This window comes from Mchenga conophoros, linkage group LG1 (genome assembly GCF_057382185.1).
Source record: "Mchenga conophoros isolate Kocher_MC1m ecotype Shallow Benthic linkage group LG1, M_conophoros_male_GT1.1, whole genome shotgun sequence".
Taxonomy (NCBI): Eukaryota; Metazoa; Chordata; class Actinopteri; order Cichliformes; family Cichlidae; genus Mchenga; species Mchenga conophoros.
The window spans coordinates 21,848,440-21,874,537 of NC_140526.1; the positions used below are offsets into that span (position 1 = coordinate 21,848,440).

General features: G+C 41.6%; 1 protein-coding gene across 1 annotated transcript; it reads left to right on the top strand.

Moving 5' to 3' along the window:
* Positions 1-1,618: 1,618 nt before the first annotated feature.
* On the top strand, positions 1,619-25,847 carry lmo1 (LIM domain only 1). Its single transcript, XM_085269879.1, has 4 exons — positions 1,619-2,378; positions 15,974-16,187; positions 23,710-23,835; positions 25,329-25,847. Exons 1-4 carry the CDS (start codon positions 2,357-2,359, stop codon positions 25,432-25,434), a joined length of 468 nt encoding a protein of 155 aa, XP_085126005.1. The 5' UTR covers positions 1,619-2,356; the 3' UTR covers positions 25,435-25,847.
* Positions 25,848-26,098: the final 251 nt, after the last annotated feature.

Consider the following 26,098-nt stretch of genomic DNA (forward strand, 5'->3'; position numbering starts at 1 on the left):
TGGCAATAACATGGACTCAAAAGGGTCCCGGTGTGTTCAAATACGAAACTAAAATATGATGACCAAGCTGGTGACTTTAAGATACACGGCACCTCTCATCTACAAGATATTTTTCATAGCAAGCAGGCTCTAGTGAAACAACTGTGTCAGATCCACAGAAATCCACATAATGGTGTTCACATTCAAAACTCCACTTCCTGAAGTGGAGCCCTGATGATACTGAACCATTCTTCCGCTTTCCTTCCCAGTTTTCCGTGTGATTGGATTAATTATGTGTCACTCACTTTGCTAGAGGTCAGCAAACATACATTCTCGGTCATAAGTCATCAATCTATGTGACCGTGGAGATGAAAAGTCAAGCGTGTCAGCCAGAACGCTATACAGAGAAGGATCAGCCCATTGATTTGAGGGCCAACCCAATCTCACCACAGCCTGCTGCGCTGAAAACTGAAATTACCCCTACGGGCCATGTACAGTCAGCTTTATACCTTAGATTTGTAGTGCATGATCACATTAGAACGGCCTATAAAATGTTTATTTCAATTGCAGAGCAGGATAATTACGGCATAATAAAACATGCATAGTTCATCCACTGTAAACTAGTGTTAAAACGGAACCTATAATCAACTCAAAACCGGTGCAGTTTAGCTCGCGCTTCGTCATCAAAGTTTTATCTCACAGATAAGCTTTCGCCACGGCAAAGTTACTAAAATGTGCTCCGAAACAGTTCTGAATAGAAATTGCATTATTATCGCTATTGTTTATTACAATAATTTGCTTATATGGGAGCTAATGATGATGTGCCTGGAGGAGGTCTGTAATATGTGTGCAAAATGTAACAGAAGGCAAGGACAGACTGAGCAAGCTCACACCACAGACAGCCTGCTGGCTGCTGACGAACCTACATTATTGTAGCTATACTCCACTCTACTCTCCTAAATGGCTAATCTTTGTTGGATCTCACCCTTAATTGGTTAACAGTCTCCGCAGGGCAAGTGAAAGTGGTGCTATTTAAGGCTCCACCATGAAACAGCAACACTTTCATCTTGGCAATAACAGGCAACAATTATATTACCAGATTCGAAACTGAACCTTCTATCTACCCACTAATCAAAAACGCAGCCCATCTGTTGTGCTGTCTTTTGAAACGACTGTTTATCTGCAGCCTGTATGATAACTGTGTCTGGACACTAATTAACTGCTAAACAGACCACAATTAGATGCTATTTCTATTAAATTCTGCAGAAGAAAAAAAAAGTAGGGAGAAGGGGGAAAAAACAAAAAACAATGAGCGCGTTTTATGTTTACTCAAACTGTACCAGTGAAGCACTATTGCTCTCCTTCAACGTCTCTCTTCCTCTCTCTCATTCTCCCTGAAACATGCACCCGCGTGCGTGCGCACGTGCATCAATACCAACTTAGGTGCATGCGCGCTCTCCTTCTTTCTCCCTCTCGATCGCGCACATTCAGACTGGCAGGCGGACCAGTAACATACACGCACACACACACACATACACACACTTTCCCTTAGCTGTGCTTTTGTGTTTTGTCAGAATTAATGAGAAAAGTTCCCTTGCCCTAGGGGTAATTAGTGTCCTTGGAGTTAAATAAGCTAATACTTAGACACCTCTGGCACAAGCAATTATGTTTGTGTATTGAATAATTGATTCAAAGAGGGGGGAAGGGCTGCTAATCAGATCTGAGCATAATGAATTGATTTAATTAACAGGGGAATCCGAGGGTCTCTGGAAACTGCGCGCATTTATTCAGTAGCAGCAGAGGCGAGCGCGGCACATAAACTGGGAGAGAGGCGGCGCGAGTTTGCTTTTAGCAGTTGTCAGATTTGCAATTGGATTTGTTTGAATATAGTTGCCGTTTCGGAGCAAATGAGAACGGGAAAGAGAGAATATTAAGAAGCGAGGAGAGCTCAGCCGTTCAGTCTGAGCGTCTGATCCGACCGTGTGTGCACAGTTACAGATAGGCGACACTAGATTTGTATCGCTTTTCATTGTTTTTGCCCCCCTCCTCTTTTTTCTTTTTTTATTCTATTCGCATGGAATTTATCAAGAGCAACCGACGCTGTTTGATCGCTATTTGTTTGCGCTGCACTTCAGTCCGGATAGGGGTTTCTCGTCGTGTTTATCGCCGTATTCCGTGTGTGAATTATTATTGATAGGAGGGAGAAAACGCGCAGACGGCAATTCATCTTTCCAGGGTTTCGGTTTATCGAGGCGTAGTCTAGTCAACCGCGCGTTTCAAAGCCATTTCCAGGAGAAGCTGTGAGCACACCGAGCGGTGCAGCCTGCTGGAGCCGAGGACGGATCGCCCGAGGAAGGACTCCTCGTTCCTCAGGACGATGGTGTTGGACAAGGAAGAGGGTGAGTAACGTCTACCACCGTAGGATGCTATAACCTAGGGAGTAACGCGGCAAACTAGTGACATTTTACACACTGAGTGTTTTTTCCCCGGACCCTGTGCACCGGCAGCCTCCGCTTAACGCTGGCTTTTTCAACCCCATTCAGTCACGATGGGGTCCGGGCGATTTTTTCTCTTCCCCTCCCCTCCTTTTTTGTTAACTAACAATATCGTATGTGCTTTCTGTACCACGAAGTTGATGCGCTCTTCCACAAAAAACCCTACAAATGCCAAACTGCAGTTCAGTTAGGGAGAGTTTATTATAAACGGGATTTGTTTGTAGCTTTTTTTTGCCTTTCTTTTTTGTTTTCTTTTTTGTCTTTCTTCGTGTGAGCCACAGTTTGATGATACTCCACACAGACTGCAGTGCATGTGGCTCCTCTTTTCTTTCCTCCTCCTAAGTGCTTTTTGCGTCTGTGAAGTTGGCGAGGCAGCCTTTGACATCACCACGGGATGGGAGATGACAGCAGAGTGCTTTTAACTTGATTGCAAATTATGGATAGCGCCTGTGCAGCGTTCGCTCACTTTCCATCCAAATAGGCCTACTTGCATTACTTATCTATTTCAATGTATTTAGGTTAATGGGCGAGGCAATCTAATTAATTTTAATTTAAATCAAATTCGCCTCTAATGACGTCCCATTTTGGATTAAGCCGATGTTGAGATGTGTGCAGTGCATCCGTCACATTCGGCTCTGTTTAGTGCATATGCTCTGAACACATTTGCACAACCTGATTGAGATGAACTAAAAACCAAGTAGGTGTGTGTTGCATGTCTTTATTCTGTCACTTCTTTAAGAGTATTTTGAGGTCGATTTGCTGACAATACAGACCACCTGCTGGCATGCACGCTGACAGCCACCACGACCATAAAACACTTCTTTTTTTTCCCCGTGTGTGCGTGTGTGTGCATGTTATTTCTCAAAGTACGGGATATTTCTCTTGTACACTCCAGTTTATGCAGGACTCCTCCTCCTCCAAAAGTAATGGATGCATCTGTAACCCATTATTTATGTTTGAAAATGGATCTTTCATTCATCTTAGAGGAGCATCCTTTCACTTACACATCCAAAAACCAATAAAAGGACTGCGGTAGAGACATAAATTGGTCTGTCTGGCTGAATCTATGTTGTGCTGCTAATGTACTCAAATTAACTCAACTGTAAATTGTCTCCTTTGGATGTCTGTCTTGCTAAAAGTTCCCTATATGATTCATGATTCAGATTGCTTTTAACAGTTATTGGCTAAGCAATATGGTAAATGTACAAGGTGATGCAAATGGCATTAGTGGGAAAGGATGCACAGGAGCATGTAATGCAGTCAATACTACATTAACTACTGATGCCCAATTACAGAACCAGGGAGAGAGGCTTTTAGGAGCATTAGGACTTGCAGAAAAGCTGAGATCACCTGCTGCTCATTGCCTAAAAGCTTCACCCTTTATTTGCTGGGTCCAACCAGCAGCTCCAGCATTTTGGCCAGGTTGTCAGCAGAGCGGCTCGGATCTGGTCTCTTTCTCTATGATGCCTCTTAGCGTTTATTGGCTCCAAAGTTATAGGCTTGTCAATTCAACCTTCACGTCTAATGTATCCACTTAGTGCCTGCGCAAACAGATGCACGCGTATGTGGCAGTGGAGGTGTGGGTCTGGGTGGCCACACGTGTGTTTATGTGTGCTTACTCTGCGTTGCTGTTTTTTTTTTTTTTGTTAGTTTATTTGTTTTTTGTTTCCTTGATTGATGTACTACTATGCCCGTGTGCGAGTCGCCTAAGTGTTCATATTTCAGTCCTTGCGCGGGCTATAAAACAGATCATCAGTGTGTCTGTTCTCGTGTTCAAAGCCAGCGATCCAAGTTGGCAACAAAGTAATGATGCTGCTTGTTTGGCAGACCGTTTTTGAACTCTGACTCCTCTTAGAAAAGTCTGCAACAATTTATGCTGCAAAAGCAATTACCAGAAAGGAGCCTTTGTGACTGATACCAGTTCTCTTCCCACTGCGCAAGTTTGTCTCGAGTCGAAAATGTAAATTAAAAATTTGTGACGCACCCCTGTCAGCTGTCATTGAAATCCTCGTCCTGAATGGTTTCATGTTGGATGCAGATACCTGTGGATACTGTGTGTAAACTTAGCTTCTTACTCTCAGATGATTAGGTCATTATCCTTGTATGTATATTATCTGGCAGAGCCCTGAGTCTGGGAGCACAGAGGACGACTGCAGTAGGAACACAGGCACTGCTCTGTGAAGTGACCTAATATGCAGGTTATAGTGGGCAATGAATAGCAACATGTACCAAAATATTCACTGTCAACATTTTATTTTACTCTGCGATATGAGGTTCCAATTTGCGTATAATTTGAGAGGGGTGGAAAAAGCAACTCAGCCGTTTTCTCTCTTTCTTCGTACACTGCAGGAGAAGAAAGTGGGTCCACGCTGAAGGCATCTTCCTGCTGAACATTACCATAACTACAGTATACTCTTTACAGACCTGAACCAAAGGGCGGGGGGGAGAAAACAGGAGAAAAAAAAAACCTCCAGCTACTTACAAGTTTCCAGTTACCTGTGCTTGTTAATTTAAGATCCTGTTATCAACCTGTCCACTAAAAATGTGTACATTCATAAAGCATGTGATTGAAAAGCAGTGCTCCAGATGAATACAGACTGGCGATCTTTCTGTCAGCTGCTGTAATAAAACTTGGGCTTCGGGCTCCGATTTTTATTTTGAAATAATAAGAATTGCTTCATTCTTTACCAGTGTTACCATGGTAATACTGTCTTGTAGCGATGTTATATTGATTTAGAAAGTGGACAGTAATATTTCTTTTCTGTTATTTGCTTTCTGAGGGTTGATTTCTAATTTCCAGTTGGAGATTACTTTTATATGTTCCTTAAGTCTTTTCACTTTTACAAAGGAATGCAATTTGCTCTCTCGTATTTGCTATTTTCTCAGCTTATTGGTTTGGTCTTACTTCAAAATTAAACTTGCCCATTTCAAATATTGAAATTACATCTGGTTTTGGTGCTCTAGGGCTTGAACAATATTACAAACACATTGCTGCGTTTGATATTTCTTAAGTCAGTACGTTTTTTTTTATTAAGCTTTATTATAGGCACCTGCGTTGCCTGTATTGAACTTTTTCTCCTCTTACACACAGTTTGTCAGGAGGCAGTTGAGTATTTGAAACATTTACAAAGTGTAACCTAGTGCTTTTTTAAATGTATTTTTTTATAAATATGTAACAAAATGGTACCAAAAAAAAAATACATGTGCGTAAATAGCACAATATACCCTGCACTGACAAGCAACAGTCTTACACCCTCACTGTTTTGGCTGTCCATGTAAATCATTTCACTTTATTCATTTTAGCTGAGCTCAGAAGAAAAAAAAAAATGCACACAAAATCGCATTAATACAATTTTCAGCTGCGAGTGTTTAATTCCATCTAATCTGAGCCTGATCTTACAAATGCAGAAGCCTCACAAGAGACAATTTCGTCTGTCACCACTAAAACCTCTAGATCCCTATCAGTCCTGATCGTTTCATATTTTACGAGTGCGGGAGATTTGTATCACTTTCCATGATCTAAGTGGAATTCAAAGAGACTGAACTGAGACTTAAGAGACGCGTGTTAGCGAGCACGCCCACCTGCCTCCGATGTAAATTGCTGCACTCATCAGTGTGGCACACAAACTCAATTATGCACTCTTGAGCTGTAAGAGCATCCCTTTTATTATTGCCAGAGGCCACATGCTAGCTATGTTATCATACAAATTCTCACAACAAGATCTGCTGCCACCACATGCATCACAGAGAACAGACCATCCCTGTTGTGTTGTCCCAAGTCTGACCCCCTTTTTTGTTTTTGGCTTGTTTTTATTCACTTCAAAAACGATGTTTTCAGCATCAGCAGGAATATTGCGAGACTGGTGAGATTCAGCCAGTATAAAATGAGCAGGACCAATGCAGCATTTTCCCAAATCTGCATATATTCTAACAAGCTGAGATGAGTCACAGACACTGGGGGAAACCTTGTGTCTTAGTGCAAGTTCAGAGGCAAATGCAGAAGAATACATCTAAAAATATTAGATGAGCCGCTTTACTGGTGTCAGCACTGATTGAATAACTAACACAATACATGCGTATACACTGTATATACGATACTGCTTCATCTGTTTGAACCTGTTGAAAGCAAGTCTCACTGCTACCTGTCACCGTGAAGCCGACTCCCTCCAGCAGTTATTGACTGCGCTCATGTTTACGTGGCAAGGGGGGGGGGGGAGGAGAAAACCGATACACTGATGCCTCTGCAAACATACATGTACACACTTCCTGCAACATCTCATCAGTTATTTTTTTCCTGCTGTTGTTTTGTATTTTAACATGAAGTTATTTATTCACCTGTTTACCGGTTGCATGCTCACGGCTGCTGCTTGTGTGTCGTTCCGCACTCACTAAAGCTCACTCTTTGCTCGCTGAGAGAAAAACAATCATTTCTCCTCTATTCTGTCATCATAGGCTTAGAAAAGGAAGACAAGAAACATGGGAGAGACGAATGACATGCAACAAAGTTCTTGAGATGAGCAGATGTCAAAACTACAAAGCCACCAACTATCGTTCTTCAGCAGCTTTGCTACAATGGGGGGGGGGGGGGGGGGGGGGTTAAATGACATTTGGAAAGATTTTAAACCTGAAATACCTGAAATATAAATGGATGTTTATGTTTGTTTGATTACGATGGTGCGTCCTGAATCATGTTTGACCCGACTTTCGAATCCTATCAGCCTCTTAACGCCTTCTTGTGTCACAAATCAAACTAACCTACATTTTATTTAAACCCTCCTGATTTAATCCCTTGATGCACATTTTTTAAAAGTATGCATACATGTGTTTTTTTTTTAATCGCAAAACCCTATTCGGAGATTTTAAAGAATCTACTGACTATATCAGTATGACATATTGATTACTACTTACTCCTCCTTTTTACTTTCATAGCTATTAATGCTTTGTGCAAAGCTAACAAAGAAATCCTAATTGCGTATATGTTTTTTTTGTGTAAGATAAGATAAGATAAGATAACCTTTATTAGTCCCACACGTGGGAAATTTGTTTTGTCACAGCAGGAAGTGGACAGTGCAAAAGTTATGAGGCAAAAATTAGAATACAATAAGAATAAATACAGTACACAACTGTACAGAATAGAATAAAATAAAATACTATATACAGTAGAATAAAATAAAATAAATATACAATAAGATAAAAATAGAATACAAATACTATATACAACTGAGTAAAAATACAACGATGACAGAAAGGATTATTGCACTTAGTATTATTGCATATGTATGGATGTGTGTGCTTGATCAGTTAAAGTCTTTATTATGGAGTCTGACAGCAGTGGGGAGGAAAGACCTGCGAAATCTCTCCGTTTGTTTTGATCTTTCAATCCTTCATCGCAGTATCTATGAGCACAAATCCAGTCATACAAATTCAGGAAACCGGATCTCAGATGAGATAAACCTTTGCCACTGCCCTCACTAAAAGTCATCAAAATTGGCCAATAGGTGCTTGGAAATCAACAATGCGGTGCTTGGAAATCAACAATGCGGTGCTTGGAAATCAACAATGCGTTATTAGCCTATGCTGCCTTTCATCGCATGCTCGCTCTATAGTTTTTGCCGTTGTCATATTTCCGTTTGCAGAAACCCTGATTGTTGTACATTTTCATCTGTCTCTGGCCCTGCCTGTGCGGATTTGTTTCTTAGGGTGTAAGTGTTCACTGGTCAGTGAAAGAGACTTTGTTCCTGTAAGTGTAAGGAGCAGCGCAGCCTCTAGGGGCTGCTAGCGGGGCTTTTAAACTTTCAGACTAACTTCACTCCACTCTCAACTTCTGAAAACAGATTTAAGCAGATTCAATGTTTCTGAAAAATTAGTTTGATTCTTTTAGGGCAACTTAATTTTGTCATAAATTTGCCATAAACCTTTTTGTTCTAATGTTTTACACAGCTTAAAATGACACGTATTGAAATACTTAAACTGATGCTTGCGTTTCTTTTTTATTTATGCCCAAAACATCAAAATTAAAAGCTGATTTATAGCATGAAATAGAGGAATCCAAAAGAAAGGAGGGTGGAGCCGTCACACTTTATTAAGATCTTGCAATTATCTTGTTGGTAAATAGAAGAGCCTGGGTGCCTTCACTTAAATAAGAGCCAACTTGCTGAGAGCTAACCCCTCATTGGTTGACCTTTAGGTAATAAAATCTTAAATAGCTAATTAAAGCCCGTGATTAAGACAGCCTTTTTGTTGCCCCTTACAGTTAGATTAGGCTTTTGATATTGACTATCTGAGTATTTGCAAATACAGCTTCTGATCAAATAATGCCATTTGTGTGTGTGTGTGTGTGTGTGTGTGTGTGTGTGTGTGTGTGTGTTTTCCCAATGAAGTTAAAGTTAAACCTGTTCCTCAGACACTTTTGGCCCCCGTTTCAATCACATTACCTTTCATTTCATTTTATTACATTTCATTTGACCAGCCATTTGATTTTAGCCAGCAACAGGAATTACTCCTAGAGGGAATGGCATAGCTCTTTTATATTACGGGGTAATAAAATAGTATTCAAACGTATTCATTAAGACCATTTTCATAATGAAACATCAAATATCCTCTATGGCGTTTCCCTTTTGAGAGTTTTGGGACAGGCCTGACTTTGCGAGACAGCTTCTTCATGAAGACCTCTTTCTCTAATTGTGCACCCAACCTCCCTCATTATTTACCCCATCAGGTGTGGGAGTAGGTGCTTGAATGACATTAGAGGCCTGTGCTGCCAAATAACTGCCCCCTGTGGGGAATTTGCATTATTCAAGATTAAAGAACCTCACATAGTGCACCACAGTATGGTGTTCCGTCTTCCCTTCCATTTTCAACACACCGAGGACCCTGAATGGCACACCTGTCTCCTGGCATATCCTTTGAAATAATAAGTGTGCAGTAATTGCTGGGGAGTGGGAAGGATTTCGTACATCACTTCCTGACCTCATGAGTGACACAAACTTTAGAGGGCTCCATTTTTCCATCTCCAAATGCATTTTTAATGTGGACTGAAAAGTGTTTGTGCATTCTGTTCCGGATGGCGGAAAGTGGCTGTGACGGGTCTAATGGTTTGATTTCTTTCTTTCTTTTTTTCTTGACAGGAATCAGAAAGTGGCAGATAAGATTGCCTCTTCTATAAAGGTTTAAAAGTATCTAGTTTGACAATATATAGATTTTTAAAAAAAAACTTTATTCAATCTCAAATGGAGACTCTGGGGGAAATGTCAGTTGATCTTGTGCCTACTGTACTCAACTGAGATGAAGATGCATTCACCTTCTCGATTATTGACAGCTTGCACTTAAATGAAAAGCTGCAAAATGGCAGGTTTCAAGAACTAAACACCTTAGACCAACGGCAGACAAAGCTCAATAGTGAGCCCACATGTGATTGGCTGGATGAAATATCAAATGGTCTCCTTGATCTGTCAACACTGACAGTCTTCCTTCTTTAAGACCTCTCTTGGGGTTTATTTGGAGTAAAACTGCACGATCAAACCATGGCTGTTTTTTGCGTCTCTTCTCCTCCTCCTCATTCATCTTAATCCCCCACTCTCATTTTCTTTTTCCTCATTCTTTCCCCCTCACTCTCTTTCTGCTGTTGACAGCTTACCTTGCAGAGCTCTAATCTCAACCTACTACTGAGCAACCAAGTGTTGGAACAAGTCGCCTTCTGTAATAATTTGGAAACTCTGCCAGTTTCATGTCTTGAAAAAAAAAAAAAGCAGCAATGAATTTAATTAGAAAGCTGTTGCATATCTCTGTGATACATTTCTTTTAATTAACCCCATGTGAATAAATTAAAAATAATAGGAGGCTGAAAAGTGTGGAAAAAAAGCACCCTAATGAAGTTTTCCGTTAATTGGGATGGAGTGTGCAGCCAAACCACAGTGAGTAGTGAGCACCAGGAGCTAACAATACCTTCTGTAAGCCTTTAGAAAAAGGGCCTAGGGCCTTCGTGCTGACTTCAAGTGTAAGAAATGCACCTCTGACGTGATGGAAATGACCGTAGGCTGGGAGAAAAGGCAGCCCTGTTCCAGGCTGCTCTGCTGAGACTCCCCATGCCGCGCTTGAAGCTGGGCCAGTGTTATTGCAGCCCTAATGTGCCTGACTCATTTGGAGCGGATCAGGAGTAATTATGGTAGGGAAAGTGGCTGCCGACCGTGGGGGTCAGGACACTTGTAACATGTGAAAAGAGCAATTATTCCAGGAGACAAAACCCTCCCTTATCCTGGGCAGTGCCAGGGTCAATGCAAGGGACGGCTGGGCTCCGTTTCAGCGGGGCTTATTAGCCACAGCAAGCTGCAAAGTTTGAGAGAGTGCATCTTGTTAATGAACAGTCCCCTCCTCAACTGCACCAGCCCTGTCTGCTCTCTCCCACTTACTGTGGGTGTTAATTATGTCATAATCATAGCATGCATACAGTCCCAGAAATCACCTCACAGACCCTAGCATTCATACACAACCATCTGGAAAAGTAGCATGCCGCACGGTAACATAGTAGGCTCTTAGAGCAAATTATGAGAGGGGGGAAAAACAAAAAAACACAGCCAGTATGAAATGTAATATTGACTTGGGCCTAATTCGAGAGAGCATATGCACGTGTTCATGCATATCTCTTCTTTTGCTCCTTGCATATGTGCCAGCTAACGATAGGCACATGATTCAGGGTTCTTTATTTTGTTTATCATTCAGAATGCGCTCATCACTCTGCTTTCGACTGACATGTCTATTCCAGCTGATATTATTACCAGATGTCTTGTATTTTGTCTTGGAGATATAAAAACACGTCTACGGACTCAATTACAGCAATGATGGAAGCTGAATGAAAAGGGGCTGATTTATGCGCACAATAGCAAGACATCTGCATGAGATGCCTATTAACCTCAGTGGCAGACACCTTGGCCCAGGGACAAATTTTATTTTCCAATGCCAAGGCCACAACATGGCTGAAGCACAAAACACTTGGATAAAGAACTAGACCAAAATCAGCACAGTAAGTTTGGATTTTTTTCTACTATTCTTCACTTTTTCGAGTTATTTGAGCTCAGCATCGTTTGTAACTTCATGCAGCAGTTTAAAGACTCTGTTAATATCCGGCCCGATGTCTTGTGCAGGAGTGGTTTGAATAAAGGAGAGGGTGGTGGTGGTGGGGATAATGACACATGCGCTTGTTCCAGATAAATGCAATCATTTGCTAATACAGTATCTAATTTCCCCGAGCATCGCGCTCTGTGTATTCACCACGCCGGTGGCTAACGCGTTCTTATTTAGTGCAGCTGGGAGTTGGAATTATAGGGGCCCCCAAGAAGAGGCCCACCCAGGGCCAGCTTCCACTTCCTTGAAAGACCACCTCCCTCCCCATGTGTCAGGAAGGCTGAGCGAGTCTCATCAAGATCCTTTACCTCCCCGTGAACCAGCAAAGTCTGCATCGCACCATGGCGTCAGAGCTTTTAATTGATCAAAAGACATTTAACAAACAGAGAAGCAGATGTAACTGTCCTTTCTGCCATTAAAGGTTGAGTGCCTGTGAGAGCAGCTGTTCCACTGGGAGTGTGTGGGTGTGGGTGTGTGTGCATGTACAGCAGTTGACTAGTGAAGGGGTGAATTTGTGAGTTCGTTTCCCTATCAAATGAGACAACTGGCTAATCAACATTAAAATTATATTGTTTTAAAGCTATTTCTGATATGAAATCAGTTTAGTTCTTTAGTGAATAAACATTTACTGTCAAGTTTTCTTTTTCTTTCATTGTAAATTTAATATAAGAAGAAACAGTGCTGATTTTAGCAGGTGATTATTCAGACTAATATTATCATTCCCACACCTTTACGCCCACAGAAGCTGATACAAGACTAACCAGTCTTCCTTTTAGTCTGCATGAAATGACACAGCAGAGCTGATGGTGGCTCCGGGATTCGTATAAATTAGTGTATGCGGAATACCATTCAAGCACCTGCTCACTTGTTTTAAAATAGCAACCAACACTTTAATGGTAATGATGGGGAGGGGAAAGGGAGTTTGGGGCAAATTGTAGGGTTTTCCCATGTCTGTGTGATAATTGTATTTTTCCATTTTCCTCCCCTGTATTTCCTTGAGTGCTCCATCCAGCGTGTTTTCTTTTAAAACCTTAAATATATCAGAAAGGTTAGTGGACTGATGTGATTTTGTTGATAGCTCTACAGATGGAAGTGTAAATGGGGTAACAGAAATCGGATGCTATCTATAATGGGAAATACATGCTTTGACAGACTGCTTGGCTTGAGTAAAACTAACTGTACATATTCCTGAAAGATACAATCTTTAAAGGGGAGGAAAAAGAGGGAGATGACAGGCATTTTCACACAGTGCTAATGGCAAATTAAATTTCTCCTCAGGAAGGATATTTGGCAGGCCAAGTGCTGTCTCTCCACTTTGAGGGGTAAAATGCATCCCTTGTTGGAGAATGAATCGTGATGTGGAGAGGCATGCTTTTGGTAACATCAAATGACACTGGAAGGTCAGTGGCACTTGTATCTGTTAAATGGATTGGATTAAGTGGAGGCTGCCTCCTAGTCTGCTGCTTCCTTTCATAATGCAGCTTTTCTTTCTGGGAGGTGGCAAGCTTTGGAGGGTCTGTTCTACTCCACCGTTTCACAGAGCGCCGGGAGTGGTGACAGGTGCAAGAAAATGTCTCATGGCATTAGGGGAATTGAAAAGACATTTACTTTACACAATCATTTTTTTTCTGTCACCGCTCTTTGTTTAGTAGGTTTTAGCTACTGCTTGCTACACTACTATTAAAGCAGTTTTCCAGAGGCTGCTTTGGTAGAAGACATCAAACTTGTGTTTTTGGGGTTTTTTTTTCTTTCCCCCTCCCCAGTGTTGCTGCAAGGAAGAGGCATATTGGTTTCTTGGCAGACATTTGGTGCTCCTCTGCTGAGGTGTCTTTCTTAGTTAGGCCTAAGGACCGGGACATCTGCATAAAGAAACAGAGAAACCTCAGTGACATGAAGAAACAGTCTGTGTTGTCACCTTAATGATGCCGAGAAGCGTTTTATTTAAAAAAAAAAAAAAGAAAAAGAAAAAAGTGTTGAGCAGCACACAGTAACTCCATGATGGGTTAAGCTTTGGCCTTTTCAAATGGGATGTAAAACACACGCGATATGTTTAAGGGAAGTGTTGCGAGTGGTGGTGGTCTCGACCAATTACGAGTAGCCCTCCGGAGGTGGAGGAACGACCTTTTTGTATAATTAGTTCTCTTATTTAAAGCAAAGATTTTGAGTAGAATAACTAATTAGGTGTCATAAAAGGCAAATTAAAGATTTTTGAAATCCCTGAGGGAAATGCAGCAACTTCTATATTTTTCTTTGCACAACCTCTGAAACACACACACACACACACACAGGCATTTTCTCTCTCCTCATTAAGACTGTTTTTAGTTCTGTAGAAGCCTGTCAGGCGAGCACTGTTGGCATACCTGCAGAGAGCTCCCCTAACAAGCCATGAAATACAGGTAGAAGAGTCCGCCCTTATCCAGTGTGGCTTGAATTTGAAGCTTTTTAGCTTCATTTACACTGAACATTGGTATTTATAGCAGGGTTTGTGATCCTAATGCGGCAGCTTCAAGGGGTCTGTTTTGGGAAGGAGGGAGACGAGGGAGCTGGAGGGCAGGCAGAACACTAATTGATGGCTCACATCACCAGCACTGGACCAATTAGCCTCTCCTTTCTACTTCTGATAAAGAAATAAGACGGCTCAACACCACCACAGGACTTACTGACATATAAACCAAAGTCATAAATTTGACTAACAAGCCCTGCAATTCCCTTCACCTCCTTAAAAAAAAGAAAGGGGGGGGGGGTGCTATTTGTATTACAGTCATAGCATTATTGATGTGCGGATGACCCTTAAAAAATTGCAGCGCAAATCTGGATCCAATGAGGTACTTTGTGGGTCCACTTGCTTGCGTGTGAGAGCATGTGAAAGAAGGAGAAAAAAGGCAGGGAGAATGATAATGATTTTCTGTTCCAAAGAAGTTCTGCTGAAAAGCGGTGTAAGATTTCTGTGAAGGAGAGCGAACTTGACAGATTGAGCTGAGAAAAACAGCGCGGAGCGAAGCAGTCCCTTGTTACCAGCTGAAGTTGTGTGTATCGCTCAGTAAACTGCAGAAGTTAAAACGGATCCAACTACAGGATGACCTTATTCACACGTAACATAACACAACTACACAATATGTCACATGTTTGCATACTTTCATTCCTGAGAAACGCCTGCGTGTGTGTGTGTGTGTGTTTGGACCGCATGCACAACTTTAAAGTGCAACAGTGACATTTCATATAAAACTGTATAACCCGTCTTTAAAATGGGGCCCTTTACAGATGCCCACACATACAAAATGTTGGCCTGACCCCCCATGTTGCAGACTGTCCAGTCTTTTTTTTTTTTTCGAGAGAGAGAGAGAGAGGGAGAGAAATGTGTTTTGAAAGTAGAGTGGCAAGTGGCGTCCACTGTGTGTTCTTTTAGATGGATCAATAGCTCAGTGTGTGAGAGAGTGTCTTAAGAGCTGTTGTCTTGTGCTTTCAGCTGTGGCAGACCTGTTAGTGCTACAGAGGGGAGCTGCACACCCCTGCCTCTGTACCAGCAGTGGCCTGAGGGGGGCTTTTAGTCCAAACACAAATGTCAACCACACATAGACTATTAGTGTTTAGTGCAGTTATTAAATGGACTTTATTTGTCCTTTAGGAGGCTAAAAGGCGCACTTAAAGGGGACCTGCGTGACAGCAGGGCAATTTGCGAGTTTGGTAACTTAGGCTCGCTCATTGCAGACACATGAGTACAGATAAGTGTAAAAGGAGGAAAGGCTGTAATGCTCTGAGCAGGGAGCACTGTGTGTGTTGGCAATTTGTGTGCGCACACACGTGTGTGTATATGAGTCCGTGTCTGTGTGTGTGTCCCCGCGTGTGCTAAAAGGCACTTAGGCCATAACATATCTCACTGGGGTCTGGTAGCAACGTTTTTGTGGTCAGAGGCTTTTTAAAAGGTTAATGTTAATCTATACCAAACAAAGCCCACAAGGAGCTTTTACAGCTGTGGACAGTTGAGTGAAATGGGCTTTGATGAAATGATAGGTCACTAACATACTACGCAGCTTGTTGTAAATACCTCGGTAAGCAAAATAACTCTGAGAACTACCTGAGACGTGCTCCGTCCTCTGAAGCCTGCTGCCAGTGATCATGTAACTTTTGTATTACAGCATGTTCTTAGTGGAACAAGTAAGTCGAGGCTTTGTTGTCCAATGTGACCTGTGTGCCTATCTACATGGAAGAATGTTTTCTTTAATGCATATGAAGCAGGTAGGCAGTGTGCTGTGGCCGTGTGCGAGGCCAGGCTTAGACGCCTCGAGAAGCAGCCAGCTTATCAAAAAGAGAACATGAAAAGTCACTCGTGTTCCCCGGCCGTAAATCACGCGTGGCTGTTTGTCTCCTTATCACTACAGGTGTGCCGATGCTCTCCGTCCAGCCCAAAGGGAAACAGAAGGGGTGTGCTGGCTGCAATCGCAAGATTAAAGACCGCTACCTGCTCAAGGCCCTGGACAAATACTGGCATGAGGACTGTCTCAAATGTGCCTGCTGCGACTGCCGCCTGGGGGAGGTGGGCTCCACCCTCTATACGAAAGCCAACCTCATCCTCTGTCGCAGGGACTACCTGAGGCAAGAAAGACACACAATCACCTTTCTCCCCTCACAACAAGCACAAAAGCGATGTCGTTCCAAAAATTGTGTTACTTAAAAGGATCGCAGAGTTGTTGTTTTTTTGTTCCCTCCTCTCTTTTCAGTTTCGCATATAACCCTCCCGGTAGGGTTTGTTGTGCTTTGTCAGTATGAGTCGCGAACACTTTTAAAATCAATTTCCATCAGATAAGGTTAACGCCTTATTCTTTTACAGAATGTATATAGGTGAAGGCTAATTTGTTTTGCATAAGGAGAAAAATACGGGCAATTTTTGGAACACCATTTTTCCTTCTTCCTCTTTTTTATTTAAAAAAAATTTGTCCACAAACACAAATCACAGTTCCAACATCTACGATAAACCACGTGGACACACAACCATATATATATTTCTTCTTTACATGAACAATGAACTAGAGTTCTGTCATGACGACATGTTTTTGGTTGTATCAGCACTGTAGGCTGTGAGAAACCTCCAGGCAGGCTTGTTGCTTCACTAGTGCTGCCCCCCCCACCCCTTCTTTCTGATACCCCTGCCATCTGCTTGTTAAATTAAACATGACCATTTCCTGGGCGTTAGGTCACATTCCCTACCATTTATTTGAGGGGGAATCCCCCTGGGGCCGACTTAAAGATGCCGGTGCCTTAGGCCCCTCCTCCCGAAACACCCTGCCCTGCACCGTCCTCCCCCCTTCCCCTTTCTCCATTTTCCTTCTGCCTCCTTGTCTCACAGCGTGTTCACTTTTATCTCTTACTGCTACCCATTTAAGTTTTGATTAGTTTATTCCAATTTAAGATGGTAAATTAAAAAAGAGCAGCATCACTTAAATAGCCACTAAAATTCAGCACAGAGCGCTTTAATCAACCTGGCTTTCCTCTACCTCACTGATGCCTTTTAATGACATTTCACTTTTATTTCAGCTCTTCCTTCGACCTGGAAGAAGCCTACAGCCCACTTGCGAGGTGCTTAGGGATGTTACGTTGAGATAGGCCATTACCATCCATCAGTCCCCACCCACAGTTAATGCTTTTAAGATGCAGTGAGAGGTTGACTAAGACCTGATGTTTCCCCCAAAAGGGGCAGATGGTGCAGATGAGGTAATAATAAATGGGCAAATGACCGAGAGAAGGCAAAAATGATGAAGCTCAGAGTTTCACTTGGTAAAATACATCAGCTGAAAGGACAGCAACCTCAACCCTGAAGCCATAAGTGCCTACTGGCACTGTAAAGGGAGAAGGAAAAGCTTTCTCGCACATTAGGCCACTAAGATGTAGAGTTCACAGAAGGGATGAAATGAAGAGAATGACATATGGAATCAAGAGTTAGGAATACTAAAATAAGAATAAAAAGGACGGAGCTGTAGAGAGCTTCCTGTGCTCCTCTGCTGCCCCAGATTGTCTAATGAAATCCATCCCACTCGCCTGCTCTTCAGCCTGCGACAAATGCAGAACACTTAATGGCTGAGATGCTCGAGATGAATTCTATTATGGAACAAATTAAAACCCTTGCCTTGCGTATATAGGAAAGAGGCAGTTTGAGAGACCAGAGTATTTGAAAGTAGGTGATGCAGTCTCCATGCAGCGCCGGTTTCCTTTTCATTCCTTCTTTTCTCTGTAGTAAGACGAAGGCTCTGCTCACCTGCAGTAATGAAGTTAAATCTGTACACTGAATTAGCCTCCCGCACTTCATTAAATACAAGCAGTGGATCAAACACACTTTGGTTATTTCCCAGGGTTTGGAACCCTGCCATGCTCACATTAATTATTATAGGAGCTCCATCTGTGATTGTCCTTCAGTGGCATTAGCAACTTATTGAATACACCCACACTTTACTGAATATTACACTCCAGCGCGCGCACACACACACACACAAACACACAAAATGCACACCTCAGCCAGTGTCCTCCCGTGCCCTTCAAAACCATGCACCATCAAAAAGTTTAGTTTTAATCCACCTGATGTCAGTTCCCTGCATCTTTCTTTTTGTAAGCGACTTCCTTGTAAGAATAGCAGCTTTATTAAGCATTTTCTTTATTGTCAGTCTTTTGGTGAAGTCGTAAAACCTTTAACCCCTCGTATATATAGTGATGATACGATCATCAGGACATGAAGCTAGAAATAATTCAATATTCTGTTTCATATATTAGAGTGGACATAATAGTAAGCCACTTATCAAAATGTGGTGTAATTAACTGTAAGAGGAAAACGTTTTCAAGATAATGGACATTATAAGTTATCCTAAAACCAGCTGAATAGCAATGTGATAGAGGATGGCTCCACATGGATGTGACTGTTTTTCAGATCAGTCTTCTTCTTACTCCTTGAGGAAGTGAAACAGTCGCTCTTCTTTTTCAGGCGAGATAGATCTGTACAGAGGTTTACACTTTCAAAAAAGACACAACTGTTGAGGAAGGTCAGAACACGCGACGCATGCATTAACAGTTTTCCCTTTTATGAAATCTGACAAACCCTATGCAGGCAGGGAAGTCTCAAAGAGCTCAGAGAACAGGTAGAAAACTTCAAGAGCCACAGCCCAATCTGAGAGAAGCAATTCAGAGAGGCAGATGATGCACTGTAGGAGCTTTAAGGGTTTGAAGTTAGCAAAGCAGCGAGTTGAAAGAACTAAAGAAGGCCCTCTTTTCTCTAAAGACCCATTGTAATAACTCAATAACAGAGGAAGGAGAGCTCCTTTATGTTCCTGCCGTCCAACTTTGCTCGCAACATCCCACACCAGCACACAAAGTTACATTTTTAGCTACTAAATAGGAGCTCTTTTAAGGAGTCGAGAATAGGCTTCATTCCCCTGCACTGAAGATGGTAGAAAGCAGGGATAAGGCAAGTATACAAATTCTATAAAGTTAAGAACCTAAAATGCAACTAAATTGTTTAAAAACCCAAAGTCAGCATGCATATAATTAGACCTAAGCCATAATAATGACGGCAAGTGATCCAAACAAAGCCTATAATCTTGAGATGGTGAGATAAGAGTAATTTCAGCATTGTTAAGCAGAGACACACATATCTATTCATCTACAGATGCAATTTAAGGTGTCACTCATCACTGTGTATCTGAAAGGTGTCAATTATGGTCATTAGATGAACCACAAAATTACTTTATTGATAATACAGTTTGCTGCATATTATACTGCAGATATATTAAGGTTTTTTAAGCTGTCTTGATCCTAATACTTACCAAGACTGGTGATCAGTGTCTAAAGTAAAAATGTACGTTTGGCATAGAGAGTCTTTCTTTCATGGCCATTATAGTAACATTCTCACACCCCCGGCATTGCCACCCTTAGATTTAGCAGTCTGAAATATTTAATTATAAAATGTTTAATCTCAGTCTGCAAAAAACACATTAAAAACATCACAGTGTGCGTTGAAGACATGTCGTAGAATATGGAACGACAACAGTGGTACAACAATGTCGTTAACATTTTCTTACCTTGCCACCCCATATTGCAAAACTATGGGGTGGCAAGGCCATTATACGAATTTGCATTGATCACCAACTTCTCCAATGACCTGTAAACTCCAGCTGTGTTAGAGTAGCACACACAAGCCACCACTTGATGCAAGTGTGACAAGCACAACAACAGTCTCCTCAAGGCACTTTTTGTTGTAAGGTAAAGACCCTACAATAATACAAAGAAAACCTCATCAGTCAAACAACCCCCGAAAGTGGAAAGGAAAAGCTCCTTTTTAACAGGAAGAAACGTCCAGCAGAACCAGGCTCAGGGAGGGGCGACCATCTGCTGCGACCGGTTGGGACAAAAGACGGGGCAAAAAACACACTGTGTGTACAAGTGCACAGTGAGTGAAGAAGAAACTCAGTGCATTATGGGAAGCCCATATCAGCCTCGGCCTATTGCAGCATAATTAAGGGAGGATTTAGGGTCACCTGACCCAGACCTAACTGTAAGCTGAAGGCTCTGCCTCCTATTCTACTTAAGAAACAAAAGCAAGCCATCAGTCTGAAAGCAAAGTGCTCTACTTGGTTGATGCGGTACTACGAGGTGGTTACGATAAGATTCGGCCAGTTTATTTAAGAGCTAAGGTTAATGTTCATTGTTGATCTTTTCCACAAAGATTAAGACTTAACAGTAATAACTGCAAAACATCGACAATAGCAAATTTAGCAGGATGCTAGCACATCTTTATCAAAACGTAACTTGTATTTATACCTAAAAGCATTACCACTTCAGTTTGAGTTCTGCCGCTACTGCCAGTAAAAACATTTTTAAGTTTGCAAAAACACAACACTCATCTAATAAGCACATCCAGCTTGCTTTTACTTATACTGCATTATGCCATTTAGAAATCCATATGAGAATGCGTCACAGGCTGTGGTGAGCAATCCAAATCAGCACTTCTAACCCTTTAATCCATTTATATGAACCACAGAATTGTTCAATTTTAAAAGAGGGCTTCTTGCTACAAACCCTGCTACAATACCGATGATTGATCAGCAAAGCACACAGGCCTTGGTGCATTACAAGCTGGAGAAATTTGCCAGTCATAAATGCTGAAAAAATGGTGTTGATGTTGATTTTTTTTTCTTTCTTTCTTTTTTTTTTTTTTTTACACTTTTCTTCAGAGAATATTGATTTATTTAATCCAAATGGCCAGGGAAATTGAAGTGCATGAGCCACTGCACTCCTACAATACGGGACATGTGTCAGAACAATGCATTCGAATTCCTCCAAAAATAGTCTATTCAAACAAAAAGAAAATCTACTTTAAATGAAATGAATTAATGAACAAAACCCATTTACAGCTTATGTTCGTGGAATGCACTGTTTGGGTGCGGTGAAGCATGTCAAGTTTATAAAAAATGACGGTTAAAATTAATGCAGTTTTATATATGTTGTAGTACACATGTTGTGTATAATTGCAGAGTCCTTGATCACACACAATCTATACTTAAGTACAAGTTAAAGGTGACTCTGAATAGCTTGCGTCTTCATTTTTGTGCTAATATGTTGGGATCTGTTGGCTAACATTGCATTTTAGTATGAAACTCATTACTTAGGATGCTCTGCTACAGTGGTGTTTCTCTCTGACTGCCTTTTAGTTTCATAGGAGCAGGAAGAAAAGAGTATAATGTGTGCTGAACAGTTCACTCAGCCTGTAATCTCCTTTTAGCACAAGGGGCTCAATTAAGCCATATGTTGATGCCACATTATAACCCAGACACGTCAGCTGTTGGCTGAAGAACAGTATGAGTGGGACACAGCGATTACCGAGAGCACTTTTTTGCACTCCAACTTCTCTGTGCCAAATATCTGCCTGCGATTTCAAATCACAAAGCTGATAAGGAAATCAGGTTAGCACGAAAGACTATTAAGACGCTTAAGACAGACCGGTTATGAGAGCCGTTACCGTCCTTCCATACTGAAGGCCTCTAACCCCTTTTTGGTGCCATTAGCAGAATACTTTCTCACTGTGGAGTTTGAAAGACGTGGGTGTTTACCAGGTTCTGCAGGCTTTATGTTGTAAATGTTTCGTATCCAACGACGAGCTCAAATAACCCTCATAATAGAGTGGAAAAGAGGTTATACCCACACTATTTGAATTACTGGTTTGTGGAGAGTATAGATGTAGCCGCAAAGTAAAAAGTAGCCACAGATGTGACACGCTGCTCTGACTGAAGGCGGAACTTGGTGTCAGGAGCAAGCTGGGCTTCCCCACCAGGCGTTTTCACAACCTGTATGTATCAACTGAGCACCATGTCTGCAGCCCAGCAGGGTGTAATGGAGATGGGTTAGAATAATCCTTCTGGCTGCTATAGGTGTGTGCATGTCAATTGCTGTAAATGACCAAGGGTTCTCTAGGCTCTTTTATAGCTTAGGTTCCCTGAGGGAGAGAAAGGACATCACTATGACCTGCTCACTACATGGAAGAGTCTCTGAATGTCATGATGACTCTGGGTGCTCTGGAGTTTTCTCTTTTTTTCCATCCAGGTTAAAAAAAAAAAGAGAGAGAGAGAGAGAGAGAGAGAAAAGGGGTTCATTTATAAGCTGGAAACTCAACAGTTCACGGTTGCCAATACTTGTGCTTTGTCCACACAAACTCACTCATGTCTTGTAATATGAATGCTGGAATAGTGTGATAACAAGGTCAGGTTCTGTAGCACTGGTATTTGCTCTGTTTTCAGATCAATACTGAATGTGTGAGATTGCAATTTTTTAAAGCTGTTTGGATAAGTCTTTGTGTCTCTCTAAAGAGGGGGGGGAAAAACATTCTTTGAGTTACAGAGCACCCCGTGGGTGGCAGATGTCTACTGTATGAGAACATTCAGTATTTTTTTTTCCTTTTTGTTACTGAAACAGTAACCAGTTGTAACAATGTTTCAGTTTAACACCCTGTGAATCCCTCTCATGGAACATAACAACCTTTCTCCCTCTGTTTCTGTCTTTCCTGCTCCTCTGGGGCAGTGGCCCCTAATTAGAAGCAGAGCTGCTGGATAGACATTTTCTTTAACAAGGTGAAAGCAACTGAATGGGACTCGCATAAACGAGGCAGAATATCAACATGGGGACTCCTCTGTCTGAGCTCTACAAGTTTGGGGGGGAAAAGTGTTTAACATACTGTTGGAATGACAATCTGCTGTTGCCTTATCCCCTCTTGCAAAGCTGTGAAGCGGTCCTTTTCCTGCTGCAGAATATATAAATCTATCTGTGCTTCAGAATCTCCAAATTAAACATAGGGGCAGGCGCTTGGAAAATGAAAATGTAAATCTGACTGGGGAAAGCATTTGAGGTTCCTTTTTTTTTTTTTTTTGGCTTTGAGGAGATCTACACCAGTGCCTCCTTGCTGTGTTTGTGACCTTTATCATTTGGCTCCTATCTAATAAGCCCAAACAAGCCGCAGTGAGGTTTGAGCAGTGAGTCTGTTCACTGTAAAACATTTAGTTAACTCCTCAAGGTTGCATCTACCATCACTGTCTCAGGTTCTTCTCTGAATGAAAGAGGAAGACGGAGAAAAGCGAGAGAGCGAGGGTTTGAGCCTGAATCCTTGTAACAGAAATCTTTTTGAACTTATGACTACATTATAGAGTGTAGCCTCATGTGCAAAAAAAATCCAGCTGGATTTGGTTGAAGACAGACTCATTAGGTAGTTTTGTTTTGAAAGAAGAAAACTTTCAGCAGTTCAAATGGTTTGCCTCAGACCTGTTTTCGTTGCTTTTGCAGTGTGCGAGAGGGAAATTCTTTGAAGAAGGGGATTAAAACCATGTGATCATTATAATTAGATCATTAGCCAAGAATTAAGATCTATGTTTGTAACTCTCATTAACAAATATACCAACTGGATGCCAAGAAAGATTTTTGCCTTCAATTCGATTTTCACTCCCTTTTTCCTGTGAAAGCCCCTGTTTTTATTGAACTTCTTTCTTTTACATTTCTTGCTGTCATTTTGCTACGTGTTTGTTTGCTCTCTTTACTGCATCTAGGTAAAGAGAAGGTGGGTTAATCTCTGTCTGTGCGCTCTGTCTTTCAGGCTCTTTGGTACAACGGGGAACTGTGCAGCCTGCAGTAAACTGATCCCAGCCTTTGAAATGGTGATGAGAGCCAGAGATAATGTTTACCATTTGGACTGTTTTGCCTGTCAGCTTTGTAACCAGAGGTAAGAATGGGGGTCATAACTGCACAACAACATTGCATATTTAAGAAAAACACACACACACACACACAAAAAAATAGGGCGTTAAAATGGCCAGTGGCTTAAATATTCGAGGCTCTTAAAAAATAATCTCAGGTGGAAAAGAAATTTTATATTTCATTCCATTATTGCAGACCACAGTTTATAATTGGTGGTGGGGGGAGTAAATTGTGGTTGGCTTGTGTTGCAAGAATCAAGGTTGCATTGCATTTGTAATGCCCTGCTAATTATTTTCTATTATGTCACGCTGCCAGCACTTTGTCCTTGTTTGTGGCTAGATCTGTAAATCTTTTAAGCCAATGGGATGTAAAATTAGCTTTTGTTCTCATTTGTCCGAGGAGGCAAAGGAGCCACAAAAAAAAAAAAAAAAAAAGACGTCCTCCAGATTTGTGCTGTTGCACAAAAGAGAATAGACACAGGTGTGAAATGGCGTTTTCCTAAGGGATAGGAACTATTATAGAATTGGAGCAAGCACAAAGCCTACTGTATGGTATGATGTACACAGAATATGACATAGCCAAATATTGCTTTTTCCCATTAATATACTGTCAGTAATGGCACCTCTCTGAAAGCAGAACGTCCTTTGCATGCTTGTCAGGGGTGCTGTGACCCTGTTCCTCCACACAGCACAAGCCCATTAACCTTCTGCAGACCAGATTCAGTTACCATAGTGAACACCTGCTGTAAGGGAATTATGACTGCAGTCTCTTTTCTCAGCTGGCAGACACAAAGCCAGGTCTCATCTGGCACAGTATTGCCACGGCTGTGACCGTTACCAGCTTTATTTACTGTGTTACCAGCCTGGCACATTACTAAAGCCAAGCCATTTTCAGCTGTATTCTTATCTTCACTCCCCTTCAGTCACATTATGGAGCTGTGTCCACTGTGTCACACAAACAAACAGCAGCACACAGAAGAACATCAGTGGGGCAGGCTGCTATGAGTTATTTTTCCCTCTCCAACTGACTGTGAGACTTTGGAGGAAAAATGTTTTCGAGCACCGGAACTAAACTGGTGTGTGAAAAGCTAACCCCGTGGCAGAGTTTCCTTGGAAACTCTTGCGGCGCCACCGCCGCTTTTGCCAGGCCAAGGAGAGCTGACCTGCTTTTCATTGGGTGCCAGCGCCTGTGTCTGTTTGATTCGAAACTGTTTAGGGTTTTAATCTACTTTTATTTGAAACCACACATTTTACGATGGCCATCAAAACAGACTCTGAATCTGGCGAGCCGCGGTCTCGGCGCATGAGGTAAAATGTCTCGAGCCAAATGGGTGCGATCAAACAGAATCATCAGTACCTGCTGATCCTAAACGCAGCGTTTTCACTGCCAGAGCAGAGTCAACCAGTCAACAAACACACACCACTTTGTCGTGATGCCAGCATTAATCATCTTTTTGTTTTCGTTTTGTTTTTGACAATGTTTTTTTTTTTTTCGCCTTTTGTTTTTGTGTGCCAACAGGTTTTGCGTCGGGGACAAGTTTTTCCTAAAAAACAACATGATTTTGTGTCAAATGGACTATGAGGAAGGTCAGCTGAATGGGAGCTTTGAGACACAGGTCCAATAGTTGGACCCCGACGGCAGCAACAGCCGGCTCCACACGTTACACACGAGATGGATGTTCCGCTGCACTTGGAAAAAAGACAAGCGTCTGTCTGCTTGCCTGCAATACTTTTTAAGACCCCTTTATCAGTCCCTAAGGACTCTATTGTAAATGTTAAACTTTTTGCCCCTCCCACATCCCCCCCTCAACACTGAGCAGTTACAAATTTTGATGTACAGTTGTGCCTGCTTAGCTGAGCACTGTATTGCTTGTATGTTTTGTGAAATTTGTTTCAGGTTTGTTTTCTTTTTCTTTAAGAAATGGTTCACTAGAGGGTATGTACAGTCTGTTTTCTCTGTATATATAAACTGGAACATTTATTTTATGAAATGTAATGCAATTTTATTACTAGTGTGAATTAAAGATTCTTAAATGTTCATAGTGAGATTTTTTTTTTCTCTTACCAAAAACCAAAGTTGTTGTTGGAAGGAGTTGGCCCACGTGTTGATATGTAATCATGTATCAGAAAACTGCAATGCTGTAAAGAGCCCTGCAGGCGAGAAAAAAAAAATATTTGAAGTCCTCTTTAAAACATGATGCAACGAAACAAGTTTTATTACATTTTGCAGAGTTCTGATGGAATTAGAAATGCTGTTTAAAATGAACTAAATAAGATTTTATTTGGAAT